A 23,280-nucleotide genomic window follows, 5' to 3' on the forward strand; every position below is an offset into this window, starting at 1 on the left:
GGCTACTTCAAAGTAAAAAAATGTTTTCTTAATTCCAAAAGACTACACCAAAGATGCTAATTCCTTAAACTAAGTCTCAGCCTATATTTGAAATTTTTTTTAATCTAAAGATTCAATATTTCATTTACTTTAAGAACGATTTCTTTTAATCCAAAATGTGTTTCTTTACTTCAAACAAAATTTGCTTTAGTTCAATGAAATACGGCTTTAACCGAGGGACGCAAAATTGTAAAATTTGTGTCCTAAATTTAATGACAGAAATTTTTGAAACTACGATTATAAACTTCGAAGTGGTATTATGGATCGTTTTGTGTGTAAAGACATTTTGGAAAATATAATGTTGCCACAGACAGAGGAAGAAATGCCACACAAATGGAGGTATAAACATGCCAACGATCCAAAACATACAGCAAAGTGTATAAAGGAGTGTTTCGTTCATAACGATGTTAATATCTCGAAGTTGCCAGCCCAATCACCACATCCCAATCCAATAGAAAATCTATGCTATGTAGATCGTAAGATTCCAGGGTTGATAAAGTTTTTGTGCTTTTTTTGATACATTTCGACTGCCAAATGCAGCGTAGCACGACCGCGAGCCATTTGGTACTTTTTTATCACAACTACTCTATATTGATTTATTCTGCCCTAAATGATATCAACTCAACTCTAAAAATTATAAATAGCGGACATTGAAGAAATAAACATATTCCCAAATGAGGATATTTTAGTTTTTAAGTCAATATTTTTGAGAGGAATATTGTCTATACCACATTCGTTTGGTAGATTTTGCAAAGCGTTACTTCTTCATAAATTTTCTATTGAAATAATCTTTTGAAAATATTTTCTATAGAAATAAAAGTTTGACAAAATTTGGTATAGAAAAAAAGGGTTGTCCAAATTTTCTATAAGAATAAAATTTTTTATATGGAAATAAAATTTTGACAAAATTTCCATTAGAATAAAAATTGGACAACATTTACTATGGAAATAAAATTTTGACAAAATTTTCGATAGAAATAAAATTTTGACAAAATTTTCTATAGAAATAAAATTTTGATAAAATTTTGTATAGAAATTAATTGTTGACAAAAATTTCTATAACTAAAATTGTTCATATAGAAATAACATTTTGACAAAATTTTCATTAGAATAAAAACTACACAAAATTTTCTATGGGAATAAAATTTTTACAAATAAAACTTTGACAAAATTTTCTATAGAAATAAAATTTTGTCTACATTTTCTATAAAATAAAATTTGACAAAATTTGGTATAGAAAAAATGGTTAAAAAAATTTGGTATAGAACAAAAATGGTTAACAAAATTTTCTATTAGAATAAAATTTTTTATATAGAAATAAAATTTTGATGAAATTTCCATTAGAATAAAAATTGGACAAAATTTTCTATAGAAATAAAATTTTGACAAAATTTTCCTTAAAAGATTTTCGTGCGTGAGTGTGCGTGAGTGTGCGTGAGTATAAATTTTCTTTTCGTGAGCGTGAGTCCTACCAAAAAATATCGTGCGTGAGTGTGCGTGAATAATATTTCTCCGTCGTGAGTGTGCGTGAGCGTGAGCAAACTATTACTCACGTGCACATCTCTACTTCAAAGACATTATAACATACTCCGCACGAAATTGGCTCTGCTGTATGTTGACCCATTCCCGGCGAAGCGCCGCATAGTGCTTCGATAGCGGCAAAAAATATATGTGCTCCGATTTTTATTCAAATTTCTGAACTCAAATTTCCGAACTCAATATCAAAAAAAACAGAAATTTGAATAAAAATCGGAGCACATAATTTTGCTATAATTGACTACACCCTCACAAAAAATCGCTTCTGTAACATATACTCCCAAACATATTTTGCTTCAAGCATATACATTTTTGGGTATTGCCCAAACATTTATATGTTTGATCTCTACCAATATATAATATGTTTGAAAGCATATTGGTCTAAACAATATATGTTTGGGTAGTCTAAGTTCCAAACATTTTGTATTTTTGCATCCAAATTCAACAATGTTGTCTTCCAAAAAACAATATGTTATTATGTGAACATATAATATGTTTGGAAGCATTTTGCACCCAAAAATATTATATGCTTAAAAAAATTCTCCCAATCAATATTGTGCTCAAAATTTTATTTATTTATTTATATATTTACAATCATAATGAATTATGAAAATAAACAGGTAATATAGGTGCTAACAACATAGGTTTTCGACCTGAATGCTCAAAATTTTGTTTCTGCCCAATTGTATATTCCCCGAAATCTTTCTTACTTCCACGAGATTTTTAGTTCTTAGCACCTTTTTCTGTAATTCAAACATTGTAGACGAAATTATTCAATTTTATGATTTTTTTTTTATTTTAATTTTACCTTTTGCCGGACGGGGATTCGAACAGCGGACCACACAGTTTGTAAGGATCAAAGTAGCTGATCAATTGCCCAAGGAAAAATAAAATGTTAATTTTGTAATAACAAGCAACAACCACCAACTTAATTCAATATCGCTCCCTGTTAAATAGCGCTCCAAGCTACTAAACACATATATGTTTATAGGCTATTTCTAAATTAATATATGTTTGCATCCAAGCATATTATATTTACAAACATTTTATGTCCCAAACATAATATGTTCTAACATATTAACATATATGTCCCAAACATGTTATGCTAGTTTATGAACATTATACAGTCGACTCCGCTTTACTGAAACGTTAAAAATGCAGCCATTTAATTTCAGTTATCCGAAGTTTTTGCTAAAGCGGACTACGGATAACTGAAAAAAACTTCCAGTAATGCGAACTTCGGATAACTGAAAAAGTTTCAGTAAAGCGGACTCCGTATAACTGGAAAAAAATCCACTCAATTTCAGTTAACCGAACTTATGACCAATGCTATGTACATAAAATAATAAAAACAAGGTGTTTGATTTCGTGTGTGTGCCATCTACAATTTTACCTTTCAGTTGATTTTATTTACAGAGTGATTTAAACTGTTTTGAAAGTGCCATCTTCACTTGAAATAAAGCGTTCTCAATACGGAGAAGAAAATGTACTCTCTCTCAATAGCGAGAATGTGGCATTTTCAGTAAAGCGAAGTCATACTAATGTGACGAAACTCACTTGAACACAAAAAACTTTTCAGTAATCCGATTTTTTCAGTTAAGCGGAGTTTCACTAAAGCGGAGTAATTTAAATGAAATGGACAGAAAAAACAACTGGGGAATGCGATCGATTTCAGTTATCCGAGGTTTTTCAGTAAAGCGCATTGCGCTAAAGCGGAGTCGACTGTATGCTTGCACTCAATAATATTGTGTTTAAAAATGTGTGTTCCAAACATATAATGTTTATAGCCAAACATATGAAAAACAGTCTTTTTCATCCGTGTAGAACAATTTTTAAAAAATATTTGAATTTTAAGCTTTTTTGGTCCAAAATGCACTCAAAAAAGTTTACTTGGATCCAAAGATTTTGCCCTTGCTTTAAGGATTTTGGTATTGAGTCCGGCTTCTTTAAAATAAAAAATTTTTTTAGCTAACTATCTGGCTTTAAATCTAGGATAATAAAATTTCTATAGAAATTAAAATTTTCTATAGAAATAAAATTTTGACAAAATTTTGTATAGAAATTAATTGTTGAAAAAAATTTCTATAAGAATACAATTTTTCATATAGAAATAAAATTTTGACAAAATTGTCATTAGAATAAAAATTACACAAAATTTTCTATAGAAATAAAATTTTGACAAAATTTTCTATAGAAATAAAATTTTGACAAAATTTTCTATAGAAATAAAATTTTGACAAAATTTTCTATAGAGATAAAATTTTGACAAGATTTTCTATAGAAATAAAACTTTGACAAAACTTTCTATAGAAATAATTTTGACAAAATTTTCTAAAGAAATAAAATTTTGTCTAAATTTTCTATAGAAATAAAATTTTGACAAAATTTTCTATAGAAATAAAATTTGGACAAAAATTTCTATAAAAATAAATTGTTGACAACATTTTCTTACAAATAAAGTTTTGACAAAATTTCCTATAAAAATAAAATGTTGACAAAATTTGGTATAGAAAAAAATGATTAACGGCCATTTTCATGTAGCTCCGTTAGGCTTTAACTCCCAGTTAACAGGAAGTAAATTGCAAATATCTTCTCTCCGGTTAACTTTTACTGAAAAAATTTCATCGCTTAAATTCCTAACTGTCATATGAATTATATAGGCAAGATCACAGATATGTCCATAGTACGGTTTTACATTTCGTTTGCTAACGTTGCTCAAACGGAGCTTCATGAAAATGGGGGTAACAACATTTTTTATTAGAATAAAATTTTTTATATAGAAATAAAATTTTGACAAAATTTCCATTAGAATAAAAATTGGCCAAATTTTCTATAGAAATAAAATTTTGACATAATTTTCTATGGAAATAAAATTTTGACAACATTTTCTCCAAAAAAAATTTTTTTGACAAAATTTTCTATAGAAATAAAATTTATTGTTGTTTTTGATTTCAGCTTAAAACCATGCATTGACTAAATTACAAGTGTAGCTTAACCAACGGAGGGAAAGAATGTTTGTCAAATTTATTTGGTCAAAGCCCTATGGACTGCAAGATGGTTGGATGGACGCACGTTTCGGAATTACCACATTCCTCATCAGCATCCTCTACTTGCAGCAAAACTATCAACCAATTATCAGAATAAATTCAGGCAGTTCATTAAACCCTACAATGAACCACACTTGAACCTTCCGAAAAAAGTTTTACATGATAGCCGGCTTATGCCGAAATAAATTCGTACAAACATATCTCTTTCCTCAAATCATCGATTTGAGTGCAGTTGGCTGGGTTTATTTTTTCATTCGTTTTGTTTTGTTATTGTTGGTTTTGTTCTTTAATCATTGTTGTTGTTTTTGATTTCAGCTTAAAACCATGCATTGACTAAACTACAAGTGTAGCTTAACCAACAGAGGAAAAGAAATAAAATTTTGACAAAATTTCTATAGAAATAAAATTTTGACAAAATTTTCTATAGAAATAAAATTTTGTCTAACTTTTCTATAGAATAAAATTTTGGCAAAAATTTCTATAGAAATAAAATTTTGCAAAATATTTTTGTTTTAGAAAAACCAAAAAAAGGTCCAAACCGGTCTAGATTTAAATATACGTATACTTTTACAATAGTTTAGCACCTTTTGGATTCGAAAAGTACCTTTTTAATAGATTTTTAGTGTTTTTTCGTCAACATCATTTATCATCCCTGATAAACTTAATTTTAATTAAAATTTTATTATTTTAAAGAAATTTGTCTTTAATATTTTGTAAATTGTGCGTTCTAAAATTTAGATTGCGTAATCTTTAATATCACGTAAATATTTTTTTCACTGTGGGATTAAAGTACGTGGATGGTGTATGAACGAATGGTCCGATTTTAGAAAATTGAGCAAATTAAAATTTTATTTTTTGTTTTAAGTTTTGGTATTTTTTTTACCCAAAAAGGTTAAGGCTATATACATTTGCCTTTTTGGCCATCTTAGTGGCATTTTGAGGACTTTTAACAAAAAATTATATCTCCGAATTTCATTTCATTTCATTCAATAGTTTTCTATTCTAGAAATAAAATTTTGGTAATTTTGAAAAGTTTACGTTATTTTTGCAAAAAAAAAAATCTTAAAAGTCCTCAAAGTGCCTCTAAAATGGCCAAATTGAAATTTGCACCTGTTTTACAAACTTTTCGAATACTAACAATAAGTACAAATCAAACAAACAAATAAAATTCAGCGATATAATTTTTTTCTTACAACTTTTCAAAGTATAACCAAGATGGCCAAAAAAGGAAAACATGTGAAACTTTCACATTTTCAAAATTAGCAAAATTTTATTTTTTTTTTTTTGAGTTGAAAGCTAACAACAAATATAAAATAAATTTATTTAACAAAAGAGTCAAAATTAAAACAAGTAAGGAAAGTCTAAAGTCGGGCGGGCCGACTATATTATACCCTGCACTACTTTGTAGATCTAAATTTTGGATACCATATCTCATCCGTCAAATGTTTTGGCGGCTATATATAAAGGTTTGTCCCAAATACTTACATTTAAATATCACTCGATCTGGACAGAATTTGATAGACTTCTACAAATCTATAGACTCAAAATTTAAGTCGGCTAATGCACTAGGGTGGAACACAATGTTAGTAAAAAAATATGCGAAACATTTAAATCTGAAGCAATTTTAAGGAAACTTTGAAACAGTTTATTTATGATTTATCGCTCGATATATATGTATTATAAGTTTACGAAAATTAGAGTCATTTTTACAACTTTTCGACTAAGCAGTGGCGATTTTACAAGGAAAATATTTGTATTTTGACCATTTTTGTCGAAATCAGAAAAACATATAAAGGGTGATTCTTTTGAGGTTAGGATTTTCATGCATTAGTATTTGACAGATCACGTGGGATTTCAGACATGGTGTCAAAGAGAAAGATGCTCAGTATGCTTTGACATTTCATCATGAATAGACTTACTAACGAGCAACGCTTGCAAATCATTGAATTTTATTACCAAAATCAGTGGCAGAAAATCCGCTTTTTTATCGACAAATTTTGTTCAGCGATGAGGCTCATTTCTGGTTGAATGGCTACGTAAATAAGCAAAATTGCCGCATTTGGAGTGAAGAGCAACCAGAAGCCGTTCAAGAACTGCCCATGCATCCCGAAAAATGCACTGTTTGGTGTGGTTTGTACGCTGGTGGAATCATTGGACCGTATTTTTTCAAAGATGCTGTTGGACGCAACGTTACGGTGAATGGCGATCGCTATCGTTCGATGCTAACAAACTTTTTGTTGCCAAAAATGGAAGAACTGAACTTGGTTGACATGTGGTTTCAACAAGATGGCGCTACATGCCACACAGCTCGCGATTCTATGGCCATTTTGAGGGAAAACTTCGGAGAACAATTCATCTCAAGAAATGGACCGGTAAGTTGGCCACCAAGATCATGCGATTTGACGCCTTTAGACTATTTTTTGTGGGGCTACGTCAAGTCTAAAGTCTACAGAAATAAGCCAGCAACTATTCCAGCTTTGGAAGACAACATTTCCGAAGAAATTCGGGCTATTCCGGCCGAAATGCTCGAAAAAGTTGCCCAAAATTGGACTTTCCGAATGGACCACCTAAGACGCAGCCGCGGTCAACATTTAAATGAAATTATCTTCAAAAAGTAAATGTCATGGACCAATCTAACGTTTCAAATAAAGAACCGATGAGATTTTGCAAATTTTATGCGTTTTTTTTTAAAAAAAAGTTATCAAGCTCTTAACAAATCACCCTTTATATGGGAGCTACATCTAAATCTGAACCGATTTCAACCAAATTTGGCACGCATAGTTACAATGCTAATTCTACTCCCTGTGCACAATTTCAACTAAATCGGAGTTAAAATTGGCCTCTGTAGTCGTATGAGTGTAAATCGGGCGAAAGCTATATATGGGAGATATATCTTAACCGATTTCAACCAAATTTGGCACGCATAGCTACAATGCTAATTCTACTCCCTGTGCAAAATTTCAACTAAATCGGAGCAAAAAATTGGCCTCCGTGGGGAGCTATATCTAAATCTGAACCAATTTGGCTGATATTTTGCAAGATTTTCGAGACTCATAAAATATTCGGATGTACGGAATTTGAGGAAGATCGGTTGATATACACGCCAATTATGACCAGATCGGTGAAAAATATATATGGCAGCTATATCTAAATCTGAACCGATTTTCTCCAAAATCAATAGGGATCGTCTTTGAGCCGAAACAGGACCCTATACCAAATTTTAGGACAATCGGACTAAAACTGCGAGCTGTACTTTGCACACAAAAATACACCAACAGACAGACAGACGGACGGACAGACAGACATACAGACGGACATCGCTAAATCGACTCAGAATTTAATTCCGATCCGTATACTAAAAGGTTGGTCTATGATTACTCCTTCTTGGCGTTACATACAAATGCACAAACTTATTATACCCTGTACCACAGTAGTGGTGAAGGGTATAAAAAGAAATTGAAAATTTGATCAACTTTTCCAATAGCCGAGGGGATCCATTTTAGGGACCTGTCAGTAGGGTTCCGGTCCGGCTAGGATCTCAAAAATTGATTCATTACGTGGTCAATATCTCGGCTCTAACCATACAAACTTTTAAAAGAGTGATCTATAACCGTTCCTAAATGACGGACATTTTGCTTTTTGTGTTAGGTACGTGGTCCGATCGATACCAAACTTCACATTTTTCTTAGTTTTAACCATCAACAACAAGGCCCTTCAAAAGTTTCGCTTTCCTGCGATGCCTACTTCTATTTTTGTCAATCGTTGTATGGGATCGATGCTCTGTGCGCCGTCTTGAGATGATCAATACTGTGGAATTTTTAGAGCCAACCTTACTCCCCAAAATACCTCAGTCCAACGGATTGAGATTCCGAGATTTTGGTTACCATTGTGTGGTAGAAATGCAGCGAAGAACCTCCTTTTTAAGCTATTACTGGTTGTCGGAAGGCCTATGGTCTGCGGCCGAAATGTTTTTTGAACAGTTGTACTCAATATTGACTTTAGGACATTTTCCCGATAGTATTCGGTATTTCTTTTGAACCAACAGCCGATGAATACGACGGAGAGTGACTTGAGTGGCTTGCGTTCTGGTGGCCAATCGAAGTATGTAAGTTTTCATCTCACCTCTTTGGCCAAAATAAACCCGATTCCCAAAACTACTCAATTCGGAATGGCTGCGGCCGAAATGTTTTTTGGACCAGTTCTACGATATTGAATTTAGGACATTTTCCCGATAGTATTCGGTATTTCTTGCTTGCTTTCTGGTGGCCAATCGAAGTATGTAAGTTTTCATCTCATCTCTTTGGCCAAAATAAACCCGATTCCCAAACTACTCAATTAGGAATGGCAACTCAATTTTTCTTTTTCAATATAATTAATGACAATTTCTGTTCACATTTATTTTATTTGCAATTAAAAACAAAAACTTAGATATATAAACATCTATAAAGTAAAATAGATATAATGGCAAAATCATGTAGTGACTACAATATACAGTTTTTGAAAATAAAAAGAAGACATTTTATGCTAAAGTAAATTGCCTTTTTTATACATTTTATATATATATGAGGTTCACTGTATGGATATGAATTAAAAACGGTGGCCTGTAGAAAATAGTCCTAGTTCGTCAACATGAGGGGATGAATTTTCACAATGATGATGGTAGCTTCAATTAATGGTGATAAGCTGGTAGACCATGATAAGCAAATGGCGCAGCCGGTACGACAGCCTTGGCCACCAAGGGAGCATGGTACACTGGAGATGGAGCCAAAACTTTAGCTACTGGAGCTACTTTAACGGCAGCAGGTTCACGATGAACTACAGCATTAAATCCCCCAACAGGATCAACGGTATATTCCACAGTACGACGAGTACCATCGGGTTCGATTAGAGAATAGGAACCTTTAGTTAAATCTCCATCACGACTTTCTTGTTGGCTCTTGATGTCACCAGTGGTGGGATCCTGTATGCGGAAAAGAGAATAAAATTATAATAGCAGAAAAATAATCTCTATTCCATATGTTCCTGTATTCTGACCTTTAACTCAGTATGAGATGATGTAAAATAGAGATGCAATTCCCAAACAAACTTTTTTTACATGGAACATAAATTGTATTTATTACCTTTAAAAATCCCCTTAGTAAATGTATACATACAAATTCTAGCTAGGGAGGGATTTGAACGCAGATGACATAAGGATGGCATATAACAGCACAAGACCCAGGGGCCTGAATGTTAACTCGGAGAAGACAGAAGGACTAAAATTATATATCTAACCGAGTTTTTTGGGCAAGACGATACCAGTGTTTGACACAATAAATTACTTAGGAGTAACCTTCGACAGAAAACTGAAGAGCCACATTAAAGACAGGACTGAGAAAACCTACAAATGGTGGGCACTGTGCCGAAGAGAGGTGGACTTTAAATAGCATCTGAATCGAAATATGAGAGCATAACAAGGCCAATCCTGACATACGCGTCCATAGTCTGATGGTCATCAATGGAGAGGAAGTGCAACATAGAAATTGTACAACGGCTCCAAAGGACATGTTGTCTTGGCATAACTGGGGCCATGAGCCTTTTCGACGATATCGGACTTAAGACCTATAGAGGTTCAGATCAAAAGAGAAACCGCCATGGCTGCGATGAGACCTGACGAAAGTATAATAACGAATATAGTGGCCGATGCCGCAATAATCCATGATCGTATACCTGAGGTGGCCAAAGTTGCCAAGTGTGACATTCTGACGCCAGTAAGATGGTCCTGGGAGAATGGATCACCAGAACAGTGATGATCATCAATGGAGAGGAAGTGCAACATAGAAGTTGTACAACGGCTCCAAAGGACATGTTGTCTTGGCATAACTGGGGCCATGAAAACCACGTCAACCAGAACCTTGGAGGCGATATTGGACTTGGATAAGGACTATAGAGGTTCAGATTAAAAGCAAAACCGCCATGGCTGCGATGAGACACGAAACCTGACGAAAGGATAATAACGAATATGGTGGATGTAATGGCAGATGCCGCAATAATCCATGATCGTATACCTGAGGTGGCCAAAGTTGCCAAGTGTGACATCCTGACGCCAGTAAGATGGTCCTGAGAGAATGGATCACCAGAACAGTGATGGTCATCAATGGAGAGGAAGTGCAACATAGAAATTGTACAACGGCTCCAAAGGTCATGTTGTCTTGACATAACTGGGACCATGAAGACCACGTCAACCAGAGCCTTGGAGGCGATATTGGACTTGGATAAGGACTATAGAGGTTCAGATCAAAAGCAAAACCGCCATGGCTGCGATGAGACACGAAACCTGACGAAAGGATAATAACGAATATGGTGGATGTAATGGCAGATGCCGCAATAATCCATGATCGTATACCTTAGGTGGCCATAGTTGCCAAGTGTGACATTCTGACGCCAGTAAGATGGTCCTGAGAGAATGGATCACTAGAACAGATACCAGAGGGAAAATACTGCTGCGCCGATGGATCGAAGATGAGTGAGATACTAGACTGGAGAACTGGACGTATATGTGGAGGACCCAGACACCGAGATCCTATTCCGATTACGGAACGACAGCACAATCTTGCAGACAGAAGTGCGTGTCATAAGGGACCACAAAACGTGCTCATATTCAAAGATTGCCGGAGGACAATGAAATCAATATCAGACATTACGGTTCGATCGCCTACCGTATTAGAATGCAAAAGAATGATCAACGAATACTGGGAATATGTAGGATCGCATCATATGGGTGCCAAGACATGTCGGAATAAGAACTGATGATTAGACCTAGAACTCATAGGGGAGTGAACTTAGAGAACGACAAGCCCATAGGGATATCTCGGGTCCAGTTGGATGAATGGGCACAGGTGACACAGAAAGCGACGAAAATACTTTGTGGGGACCCACACAAGAAAAAGTCTTGAGAACTACTCAAGGAAAGTAGAACGACAGTCAGAATATCGACCGGTTACCTGGAATTGAGAGCACATCTGTGCCATATAGGAGCAACCGAGGGTGGTGCATATGTGGCGTGTTTTGAGGATGACGAAACTCTGGAACGCTACCTGCCTTTACTAGGCAAAGAATTAACCATATCGGTGATTCTCCCTGATCCCGCGTAGGAAATAGAGAGTGGAAAAAATTAGGTAATTCGTTAAGGACACATAGTTCCTGAAATAAAATAACGATACGAAAGAAGTAAGAGCGCACAACAAGCCAAATTCTGGCTTATGGGTATGTCAGCCAACATCAGACAAGGACACCTGCATCCTCTTTTCAACCTAACCTTTTAGGTCAGTAAATCGAATTCTCCCTTGAACTATTAATTTCAAGGATTGATTTTCGACGAAATGTAGATAAAATGAATGCTGGAAAGATTTAGATCTAATTTGAAAAAAGCGCAACATTATAATTTCATGAAAAAAAAAAATTATAAATTCAAATTTATTCATGTGCCACCTTTTATTGCAAGTGACACAGTTTATGTCACCTTTTAATCCATTTCTTGCCACTTTGTAATAAATACCAAAAATTTTAAATGAAATTAAAAATGCAAATCAATTACAGTGGAGTGGACACCCACAGTCGCCTAAATTTTGTCCACATTTGAGAGGTGTTCAGTCCCCAAACGTCCCCAGATAACTCTCCACTTGGGAGCCACCGTGGTGCAATGGTTAGCATGCCCGCCTTGCATACACAACGTCGTGGGTTCGATTCCTGCTACGACCGAACACCAAAAAGTTTTTCAGCGGTGGATTATCCCAGCTCAGTAATGCTGGTGACATTTCTGAGGGTTTCAAAGCTTCTCTAAGTGGTTTCACCGAAATGTGGAACGCCGTTCGGACTCGGCTATAAAAAGGAGGTCCCTTGTCATTGAGCTTAACATGGAATCGGGCAGCGCTCAGTGATAAGAGAGAAGTTCACCACTGTGGTATCACAATGGACTGAATAGTCTAAGTGAGCCTGATACATCGGGCTGCCACATAACCTAACCTAACCTAACTCTCCACTTTTGGGAGGTGTCCATGTTTGAGAGGTTTCACTGTACTATGTAAATGCAACAGATATCCCACTGAGACGCCGTTCATAATGTCAGTTTATCCGTACGATGATACCCAAAATTTTGTAGACATTTCGACAACATAATCGATACGGCAACTTATCAATGTGATCGATTACACATTTATCGATTTATTACTTATCGCTGGCAATTGACAGCGTTCGACCACACTGTAAGATTCTTTACAAACACAAACATTTCGTACGTATTAAGTTAGGAGTATGAAAAGCACATAACTTTTATCCTTGGTAGTATTGAGCATTTCTATCGAATTAAATTTTTGACGACTCCAAGTAAATAAAAAAAAAACATGGTTACGGCAAAAATGCTACATAAAACTGAATTTGTTTGGCGTGATTATGTTTTTGATCGTCCGATTTTGAATGCTTCATCTACTTACATGAATATCATAATTGTAGCTGTATTGTGGATGAGGATCATATGGTTCGGGGGCAGCTACCTTTGCTACAGCGGGTAAAGCATATTTGGCAACGGCAGGATATACAGATGGACCATGATAAGCAGGATAAGCTGGAGCAGCTGGAAGGACCACAGCTGAGGCAACAGCCATCAAAGCGCTGAATAGTAAGAACTACAGGATAAATCCAAAAGGAAACCCGATTAGGACCAAAGGCAAACATGCTGATCGGCTTTTCTCATTCTTACCTCTTGTCTCATTTTATCGCTGGAGTTTTTGATACGATTTTGCTGTAATGCTTTTAAGCGTTAATTGGTTTGTGGCATTCTTAGCACTGTCAACAATTGCTTTTATAGCTAAGACAAAACTGTTCTAACATTCTCTTAGGGGAAAAATTCTTTTTAATTGCTTTTCATCCGGTTCTTATGATCAGGGTGACTTATTGGGAAAACGCCTTTGAATGTTGTACAAACAAAAAAAAAAAGAAAACAAAAATATGCGAAAAATCAACTTTACGGCCTATGTCAACCAAAAGCCGCACCAAACACTTCAATGTCGTCAGTTAGTTAACGCATAAATTTTTTTGCATATTTTTTTGTTGTTTTTGTTAAGCCATGCAACAAGGCCTACAACTGAGATCAGCTTCCATTTAATGCCCTTGAGTTTGAAAGTGGGCCATATTCGGGTGTCTCAGATCATTGGATTTCCTTTAGACAACTTTTGACTCATGCTCACTCAGAACACTGCTATATGATATCGCTATCATTCCTTTATACAACAACAATAAAAACGACAACAAAGCATAGTGTTTGACACCTGCTGTCACTGGGGTGGTGTAATTTCAACCAACTCACTGACACTTAACATATCCTGGTGATTTTGAATAGCATTCACTTGTTATACCCTCACCAAATTTAGGGATTACAACCACGGTTGCCATAATTGCTTTAATACTACCAAAAATTATCATTTTTTTACTGCTTGGTGGATTGGTTGAATTATTGATGTTTGTTTTGGCACAATTTTCTATAGAAATGAAATTTTGACAAAATTTTGAAAAAAAAAAATTATAAAAATAAAATCTTGACACAAATTTTCTACAGAATTAAATTTGACAAAATTTTCTATAGAAATAAAATTTTGCATTTTTTTTTTTAGAAATAAAATTTTGTACAATTTTTTTTTTTGTAAAATTTTCTATAGAAATTAAATTTTGACAAAATTTTCTATAGAAATAAAATTTTGACAAAATTTTCTATAGAAATAAAATTTTGGAACAATTTTCTATAGATATAAAACTTTGAAAAAAAAAATTCTATAGAAATAAAATTTTGAGAAAATTTTCTATAGAAATAAAATTTTGCCAAAATTTACTATAGAAATAAAATTTTGACACAATTTGCTATAGAAATAAAATTTTGAGAAAATTTGCTATAGAAATAAAATTTTGACAAAATTTTCTATGCAACAAAATTTTTAAAAAAATGTTCTATAGAAATAAAATTTTGACACAAATTAAATTTGACAAAATTTTCTATAGAAATAAAATTTGAGAAATTTTATTTAATAAAATTTTGACAAAATTTTCTATAAAAATAACATTTTGACAAACATTTGACGAAATTTTCTATAGAAATAAATTTTTGAAAAAAATTTCCATAGAAATAAATTGTTGAGAAAATTTTCTATAGAAATAAAATTTTGACAATATTTTCTATAGAAATGAAATTTTGACAAAATTTTCTGTAGAAAAAAATTTTTGAAGAAATTCAATAGAAATAAAATGTTGACAACATTTTCAATAGATATAAAATTTTGAGAAAATTTTCTATAGAAATAAACTTTTGACAAATTTTTCTATACATATAAAATTTTGACATAATTATACCCTGCGCCACACTGTGGAACAGGGTATTATAAGTTAGTGCATATGTTTGCAACACCCAGAAGGAGACGAGATAGACACATGGGTCGATCTAGCCATGTCCGTCTGTCCGTCCGTCTGTCTGTGAACACATTTTTATGATTAAAGTATAGGTCGCAGTTTAAGTCCAATCGCCTTAAGATTTGACACAATTTCCTCCTTTGGGTCAGAATAGAAACCCATTGATTTTGGAAGAAATCGGTTCAGATTTAGTTATAGCTCCCATATATATCTTTCGCCCAATATGCACTTATATGGACCCAGAAGCCAGAGTTGTAGTCCGATTTACGTGAAATTTGGCACAGGGAGTAGAATTAAAATACTAGGTTAGGTTAGGTTAGGTGGCAGCCCGATGTATCAGGCTCACTTAGACTATTCAGTCCATTGTGATAGCACATTGGTGAACTTCTCTCTTATCACTGAGTGCTGCCCGATTCCTTGTTAAGCTCAATGACAAGGGACCTCCTTTTTATAGCCGAGTCCGAACGGCGTTTCACATTGCAGTGAAACCACTTAGCAGCGTTGCCAATTTAGCTTTTTTCCCGCTAGATTTGGCTTTTTTTGAAGACGTTTAGCGGGAAAAAAATGCATTTAGCTTTTAGCTTTTTTTCTGGCTTTTTTTCATGACCCTTTTAGCTATTTTTGGCTTTTTTTATTTTCGACATGTTTCTATTGAAATATGGATAAATCGGCGTTTTTATCTAAGCCTTGCTGCAAGTATAAGGGTTTCCACATATTTCAAAGCTCAGGTGAAACATTAAAGTTTTTTCATTATATACATAAAAGTTATCGTAAACTTTAAATCTACTATTACCATACAAATTTGTTAGATAAACTGTCAGTAAATTATTGGGAATATTATCATTTGACTCGTTTATCCTTTTTATGTTATTATAATATTCTAAAGTTATTACGATATTACTAAATTAAAATAGTAGAATATTGTCGTCTCCTTAAAATACGAACGCGAATTTTGGTTATAATAGCATTTGTGAATTTCTTTTATATAAACTGTTTTCCTTGTCCAAAAGACGATAAAGTCGTTTTGTCCTTATAATTAAGTGATTCAACTTAAAAATGGGTATGTTTTCATGAAAGAAGGAAGAATTAATGAAATAGTCTTTAAATGTGAGGAGTTTTTGCATCTTAACCACAAACCAAAATAGCGTTCAAAAATAGAAGATGTTTTTCAACACTTTATTTTAAAAACGTATATATAAAATAATTTCTAAAGGGTGATTCTTTTGAGGTTAGGATTTTCATGCATTAGTATTTGACAGATCACGTGGGATTTCAGACATGGTGTCAAAGAGAAAGATGCTCAGTATGCTTTGACATTTCATCATGAATAGACTTACTAACGAGCCACAACGTCGAATTTTCAGTGAATGGGCCCTAGAAAAGTTGGCAGAAAATCCGCTTTTTTATCGACAAATTTTGTTCAGCGATGAGGCTCATTTCTGGTTGAATGGCTACGTAAATAAGCAAAATTGCCGCATTTGGAGTGAAGAGCAACCAGAAGCCGTTCAAGAACTGCCCATGCATCCCGAAAAATGCACTGTTTGGTGTGGTTTGTACGCTGGTGGAATCATTGGACCGTATTTTTTCAAAGATGCTGTTGGACGCAACGTTACGGTGAATGGCGATCGCTATCGTTCGATGCTAACAAACTTTTTGTTGCCAAAAATGGAAGAACTGAACTTGGTTGACATGTGGTTTCAACAAGATGGCGCTACATGCCACACAGCTCGCGATTCTATGGCCATTTTGAGGGAAAACTTCGGAGAACAATTCATCTCAAGAAATGGACCGGTAAGTTGGCCACCAAGATCATGCGATTTGACGCCTTTAGACTATTTGTTGTGGGGCTACGTCAAGTCTAAAGTCTACAGAAATAAGCCAGCAACTATTCCAGCTTTGGAAGACAACATTTCCGAAGAAATTCGGGCTATTCCGGCCGAAATGCTCGAAAAAGTTGCCCAAAATTGGACTTTCCGAATGGACCACCTAAGACGCAGCCGCGGTCAACATTTAAATGAAATTATCTTCAAAAAGTAAATGTCATGGACCAATCTAACGTTTCAAATAAAGAACCGATGAGATTTTGCAAATTTTATGCGTTTTTTTTTAAAAAAAAGTTATCAAGCTCTTAACAAATCACCCTTTACTTGAAGTCGAGTCTGAATTTGGAAATTTAAGTTTGCGTTAGCACGTTTTTAAAGCACTTTGATAGCTCATGAAGAAAAGGAAAATGTTTTTACTGAGAAATGTAAACTATAGGTATTTTCTACAATTTAAATAAAAGTAATGTATTTCGAATTTTTTCACAATTTCAAATCCAAACTAAAATTTTATTTAAAAAAATGACAAATCATTTTTTTACCAAATCTAAAGCATGCTTAGATCATTTAATATTTTAAAATAACAAGTAAATAAAATAGAGGTGTTGGGAAGGTAGCTCCCACAAAACGAAGGACTTCCATTAAAAAATTTGTGATAGTAATCAAAATGTATCGAATACGCAAACAGAGCTAATATGCCTTAGATATTGTTACAGTCTCACAGAAGTGTAATTAAAATGAAAATAATATGCATTGTAAGTGAAATAAAGCCTTTAAGTTTGTTAAATTTCAATCAAAAATGTGACTTTTGATACAAACAATTTAGCTTTTTTTCTAGCTATTTTTTAGCATTTTTTAGCTATTTTTTGGGCAAATCTAGCGGTTTTTGGTGAAACAATTCTGGCAAAGCTGCCACTTAGAGAAGCTTTGAAACCCTCAGAAATGTCACCAGCATTACTGCGTTGGGATAATCCACCGCTGAAAAACTTTTTGGTGTTCGGTCGAAGCAGGAATCGAACCCACGACCTTGTGTATGCAAGGCGGGCATGCTAACCATTGCACCACGGTGTCTCCCAGAATTAAAATACTAAGTATGCATGTCAAATTTGGTTGAAATCGGTTCAGATTTCTATATAGCTTCCATATATATGTTTTCCGATTTGGGCAAAAATGGCCGAAATACCCACATTTTCCTTATAAAATCGCCACTGCTAAGTCGAAAACTTGTAAAAGTGACTCAAATTTTCCTTTATATCTAATACATATCTATCGACCGATAAATCATAAATACACTTTTGCGAAGTTGCCTCAAAATTGGTTCAGATTAAAATGTTTCCCTATATTTTTTTCACTAACATAGTGTACCATCCCAGGGCATTAGCCGACATAGATTTTAAGTCTATAGATCATAAAGTATTGTTACGAATTTTATATTTCTAGGTTTAAGTTTATTATACCCTCCATCATAGGATGGGGGTATATTAACTTTGTCATTCCGTTTGTAACACTTCAAAATATTGCTCTTAGACCCCATAAAGTATATATATTCTGGGTCGTGGTGAAATTCTGAGTCGATCTAAGCATGTCCGTCCGTCCGTCCGTCTGTTGAAATCACGCTAACTTCCGAACGAAACAAGCTATCGACTTGAAACTTGGCACAAGTAGTTGTTATCGATGTAGGTCGGATGGTATTGAAAATGGGCCATATCGGTCCACTTTTACGTATAGCCCCCATATAAAGGGACCCTCAGATTTGACTTGTGGAGCCTCTAACAGAAGCATATTTCATCCGATCCGGCTGAAATTTGGTATATGGTGTTGGTATATGGTCTCTAACAACCATGCAAAAATTGGTGCATATCGGTCCTTAATTATATATAGCCCCCATATAAACCGATCCCCAGAGAAGCATATTTCATAAGAGAAGCATATTTCATCCGATCCGGCTGAAATTTGGTACATGGTGTTGGTATATGGTCTCTAACAATCATGCAAAAATTGATCCACATCGGTCCATAATTATATATAGCCCCCATATAAACCGATCCCCAGATTTGGCTTGCGAAGCCTCAAAGAGGAGCAAATTGAATCCGACCGGGCTGAAATTTGGTACATGGTATTGGTATATGGTCTCTAACAACCGTGCAAAATTGGTCCACATCGGTCCATAATTATATATAGCCCCCATATAAAACATTCTCCAGATTTGACCTCCGGAGCCTCTTGGAGGAGCACAATTCATCCAATCCGGTTCAAATTAGGCACGTGGTGTTAGTATATGGTCGCTAACAACCATACCAAAATTGGTCCAATCACACAAAAATTGGTCCATATCGGTTCATTTCTATAGAAAATTTTGTTAAAATTTTATTTCTGTAGAAAATTTTGTCAAAATTATGTCTACTTTGTCAAACATAATTATATACGTATTGGATCGATCTTTTTTGATTTAATATATACCACGTATGGACTTACATACAATTTAGAAGATGGTGTTAGGAGGTTTTAAGATACCTTGCCATCGGCAAGCGTTACCGCAACTTAAGTAATTCGATTGTGGATGGCAGTGTTTAGATGAAGTTTCTACGCAATCCATGATGGTGGGTACATAAGCTTCGGCCTGGCCGAACTTACGGTCGTATATACTTGTTCAAATTAGTTTCCGTTAATTTAAAATTTCAAATTGTAACGGTCAAATTACGTCATAACATTCAAAATCATTTCTTTATTTTCTAGTACTTTCCTAAACATTTTTTGTGTTCTTAGTTTCACAATAATTGTAGTAACCCCTTTAGTTTTATTATTGTTGTAGTAATATGAGCACAACCATATGTCAGCTAAATTACGAGATATGCAGAAACGACAAAGGTGGCTGTAGGCAATGAAGATAACCAGGTGGCTGTAGGCAATGAAGATAACCACTTGAATATGTGCTGTTAGATAAATTGTATCCAGATAGTTCTATATGGTTGTAGGCCAGACTATCCAGAATTTTCGAAATCGTCAAATCACGGTATAACAGGTTGGCTGATAAGTCCCCGGTCTAACAAAGAAAAACACATTTTTTTGTCAAAATTCGTTTTTATTATTCAACATAGTTACCTTCAAGAGCGATACAACGATTATAACGACCTTCTAATTTTTTGATACCATTTTGGTAGTACTCCTTCGGTTTTGCCTCAAAATAGGCCTCAGTTTCGGCGATCACCTCTTCATTGCAGCCAAAATTTTCCCTGCGAGCATCCTTTTGAGGTCTGAGAACAAGAAAAAGTCGCTGGGGGCCAGATCTGGCGAATACGGTGGGTGGGAAAGCAATTCGAAGCCCAATACGTGAATTTTTGCCATCGTTCTCAATGACTTGTGGCACGGTGCGTTGTCTTGGTGGAACAACATTTTTTTCTTCTTCATATGGGGCCGCTTTACCGAGATTTCGACCTTCAAACGCTCCAATGACGCCATATAATAGTCACTGTTGATGGTTTTTCCCTTTTCAAGATAATCGACAAAAATTATTTCATGCGCATCCCAAAAAACAGAGGCCATTACTTTGCCAGCGGACTTTTGAGTCTTTCCACGCTTCGGAGACGGTTCACCGGTCGCTGTCCACTCAGCCGACTGTCGATTGGACTCAGGTGTGTAGTGATGGAGCCATGTTTCATCCATTGTCACATATTGACGGAAAAACTCGGGTGTATTACGAGTTAACAGCTGCAAACACCGCTCAGAATCATCAACACGTTGTTGTTTTTGGTCAAATGTGAGCTCGCGCGGCACCCATTTTGCACAGAACTTCCGCATATCCAAATATTGATGAATGATATGACCAACACGTTCCTTTGATATCTTAAAGGCCTCTGCTATCTCGATCAACTTCATTTTAGGGTCATTCAAAATCATTTTGTGTTTTTTTTTTATGTTTTCGTCGGTAACCACCTCTTTCGGGCGTCCACTGCGTTCAGAGTCCTCCGTGGTCATTTCACCACGCTGGACTGGGGCAGAGTCCGGAAACTCATTATCAAGCCAAGTTTTTGCTTCCACCGTATTTTTTCCCTTCAGAAAACAGCATTTTATCAAAACACGAAATTCTTTTTTTTCCATTTTTTCACAATAGCAAAAGTTGCTTCACAAAAGACGCTCTATCTCACAAACTAATTGACTTACAGACTTCAAATTTTGACACGAATCATTTGAAGGTTAGTACTATATAAAAATAATATGCATTAAATACTAGCGACGCCATTTATGTGTCAGACCGGGGACTCATCAGCCAACTTGTTATGCATCAGTCGATTTTGGCATATTTGGCCATAATACTCTTATTTATTAACCAATGTTATTCAAATTTGAAATTTTGATGTACTAGCTGATCGTATTTAGACTTACATGCAGCTCTTACATAATAATATTGCCCGATTTTTACAAATTTGGATTTATTACCCACAACTAATTGACCGATTTCCTCTTTTTTAAATAATGGACTCAATATTAGTGGCATACTCTCTTTAGGTGCAAAATAAACTTAAGCTCTTAATATCAGACATTTCTGCACAGATTGTGACAAGACTCCAATAAACATATACCCCCATTTATGTTCTTAAATATGGAAATCTCCAAAACCTATACCAATGATACCCCACAAATGCTTATGTTTACTAAAGGGTGATACGGTCAAAATTTGGTCAATAAAAACTTGACGTATTTCTTTCAATTTTGCATTTAAAAAACCTGAACACCCCTCATTTTGAAGGTGTGTGTGTGTGTAGAATGTTGCTCCTATTTTGATTTTGGAATTCACTCTTCAGTTGTCAAAATGCCGTCCAAGCAAGAAGAACAGCGTATCAAAATTTTGCTCGCGCATCGTGAAAATCCGAGCTACTCGCACGCAAAGCTGGCAAAATCGCTAAAAGTTGCCAAATCAACCGTTACAAATGTAATTAAAGTGTTTGGGGAACGTTTGTCGACAGCCAGGAAGTCTGGATCGGAGGGAAATCGAAAACCGGAAGCCGCTGAGACGACAAAGAGAGTTGCCGGTAGTTTCAAGCGAAACCCTAACCTCTCTCTCTCCGAGATGCCGCAAATTAGATGGACGTATCGTCTACAACCGTGCATCGAGCCAAAAAACGAGCCGGACTATCGACTTACAAGAAGGTAGTGACTCCAAATCGCGATAATAAACAAAATACGACGGCCAAAGCGCGATCCCGGAGGCTGTACACGACGATGCTGACGAAGTTTGACTGCGTGGTAATGGACGACGAAACCTACGTCAAAGCCGACTACAAGCAGCTTCCGGGACAGGAGTTTTATACGACAAAAGGAAGGGGAAAGGTAGCAGATATTTTCAAGCACATAAAACTGTCAAAGTTCGCAAAGAAATATCTGGTTTGGCAAGCCATCTGTACCTGTGGCTTGAAAAGCAGCATTTTCATAGCTTCCGGGACTGTCAACCAAGAAATTTACGTGAAAGAGTGTTTGAATAAACGGCGGCTGCCTTTCCTGAAGAAACACGGTTGTTCCGTACTGTTTTGGCCGGATTTGGCATCTTGCCATTACGGTAAAAAGGTCATGGAGTGGTACGCCGCCAACAACGTGCAGGTGGTTACCAAGGACAAGAACCCTCCCAACACGCCAGAGCTCCGCCCAATTGAGAAATACTGGGCTATTGTCAAGCGGAACCTAAAGAAGACCAAAAAAAAAACTGCTAAGGACGAGCAGCAGTTCAAGGCAAACTGGATTTCTGCGGCGAAGAAGGTGGACAAGGTGGCTGTACAAAATCTGATGGCAGGTGTCAAGCGTGAGGCCCTGCAATTCGAATTTGGAAAACCGAAAGCCTAACTGAATATTTTTCCTGAATTTTATACAAATTGAACTTGAAAAAGAAATTTAATTTGATTTTTTAAATAAACGATTTCACCGATTTACACGCGTTTTCCCTTGACCAAATTTTGACCGTATCACCCTTTAATTCAGTAGGGATGGTTTAGGGTATGATATAGTCGGCCTCGCCCGACTTTGTACTTTACTCACTTGTTTAATAACATTTTGTTCCACCCAGGGCATTAGCCGACTTAAATTTTAAGTTTACATAAGTTTAACAAATTTTGCCCAGATCGAGTCAGATTTAAATATATGTATATGGGAACATAAAGTTTATATATAGCACCCAACACATTTGACGGATTTGATATGGTATAGAAAATGTGGATTTACAAAGTGGTGCAGGGTATAATATAGTCGCCCGACTTTAGACTTTCCTTACTTGTTTTAGTTGAAGTTAGGACACGTCTCTTCGTTTTCGCCGTATATCTTTGAATTAAAGTAAAATTTCCTTAATGTAAAGAAAAACATTTTTGATTTAAAGGAATCGTTTTTAAATTTAGCTGATATATTGAATGTTTAGATGT

General features: G+C 35.2%; 2 protein-coding genes across 4 annotated transcripts in view; one reads left to right on the plus strand and one right to left on the minus strand.

The window, feature by feature from the left end:
- LOC142237241 (neurobeachin-like protein 1) overlaps positions 1–23,280 on the plus strand; it is a 272,260-nt gene that overhangs the window by 103,846 nt on the left and 145,134 nt on the right. The gene's annotated exons all lie outside the window — the stretch shown is intronic.
- Positions 9,005–13,459, minus strand: LOC142233563 (larval cuticle protein A2B-like). Its single transcript, XM_075304526.1, has 3 exons — positions 13,360–13,459; positions 13,094–13,285; positions 9,005–9,582 (listed from the first exon to the last, which is right to left on the minus strand). The coding sequence occupies exons 1-3, from the start codon at positions 13,369–13,371 to the stop codon at positions 9,292–9,294; spliced, it is 495 nt and encodes a 164-aa protein (XP_075160641.1). The 5' UTR covers positions 13,372–13,459; the 3' UTR covers positions 9,005–9,291.

The sequence above is a fragment of the Haematobia irritans genome, chromosome 4, assembly GCF_050003625.1.
Source record: "Haematobia irritans isolate KBUSLIRL chromosome 4, ASM5000362v1, whole genome shotgun sequence".
In the NCBI taxonomy this organism is placed as follows: Eukaryota; Metazoa; Arthropoda; class Insecta; order Diptera; family Muscidae; genus Haematobia; species Haematobia irritans.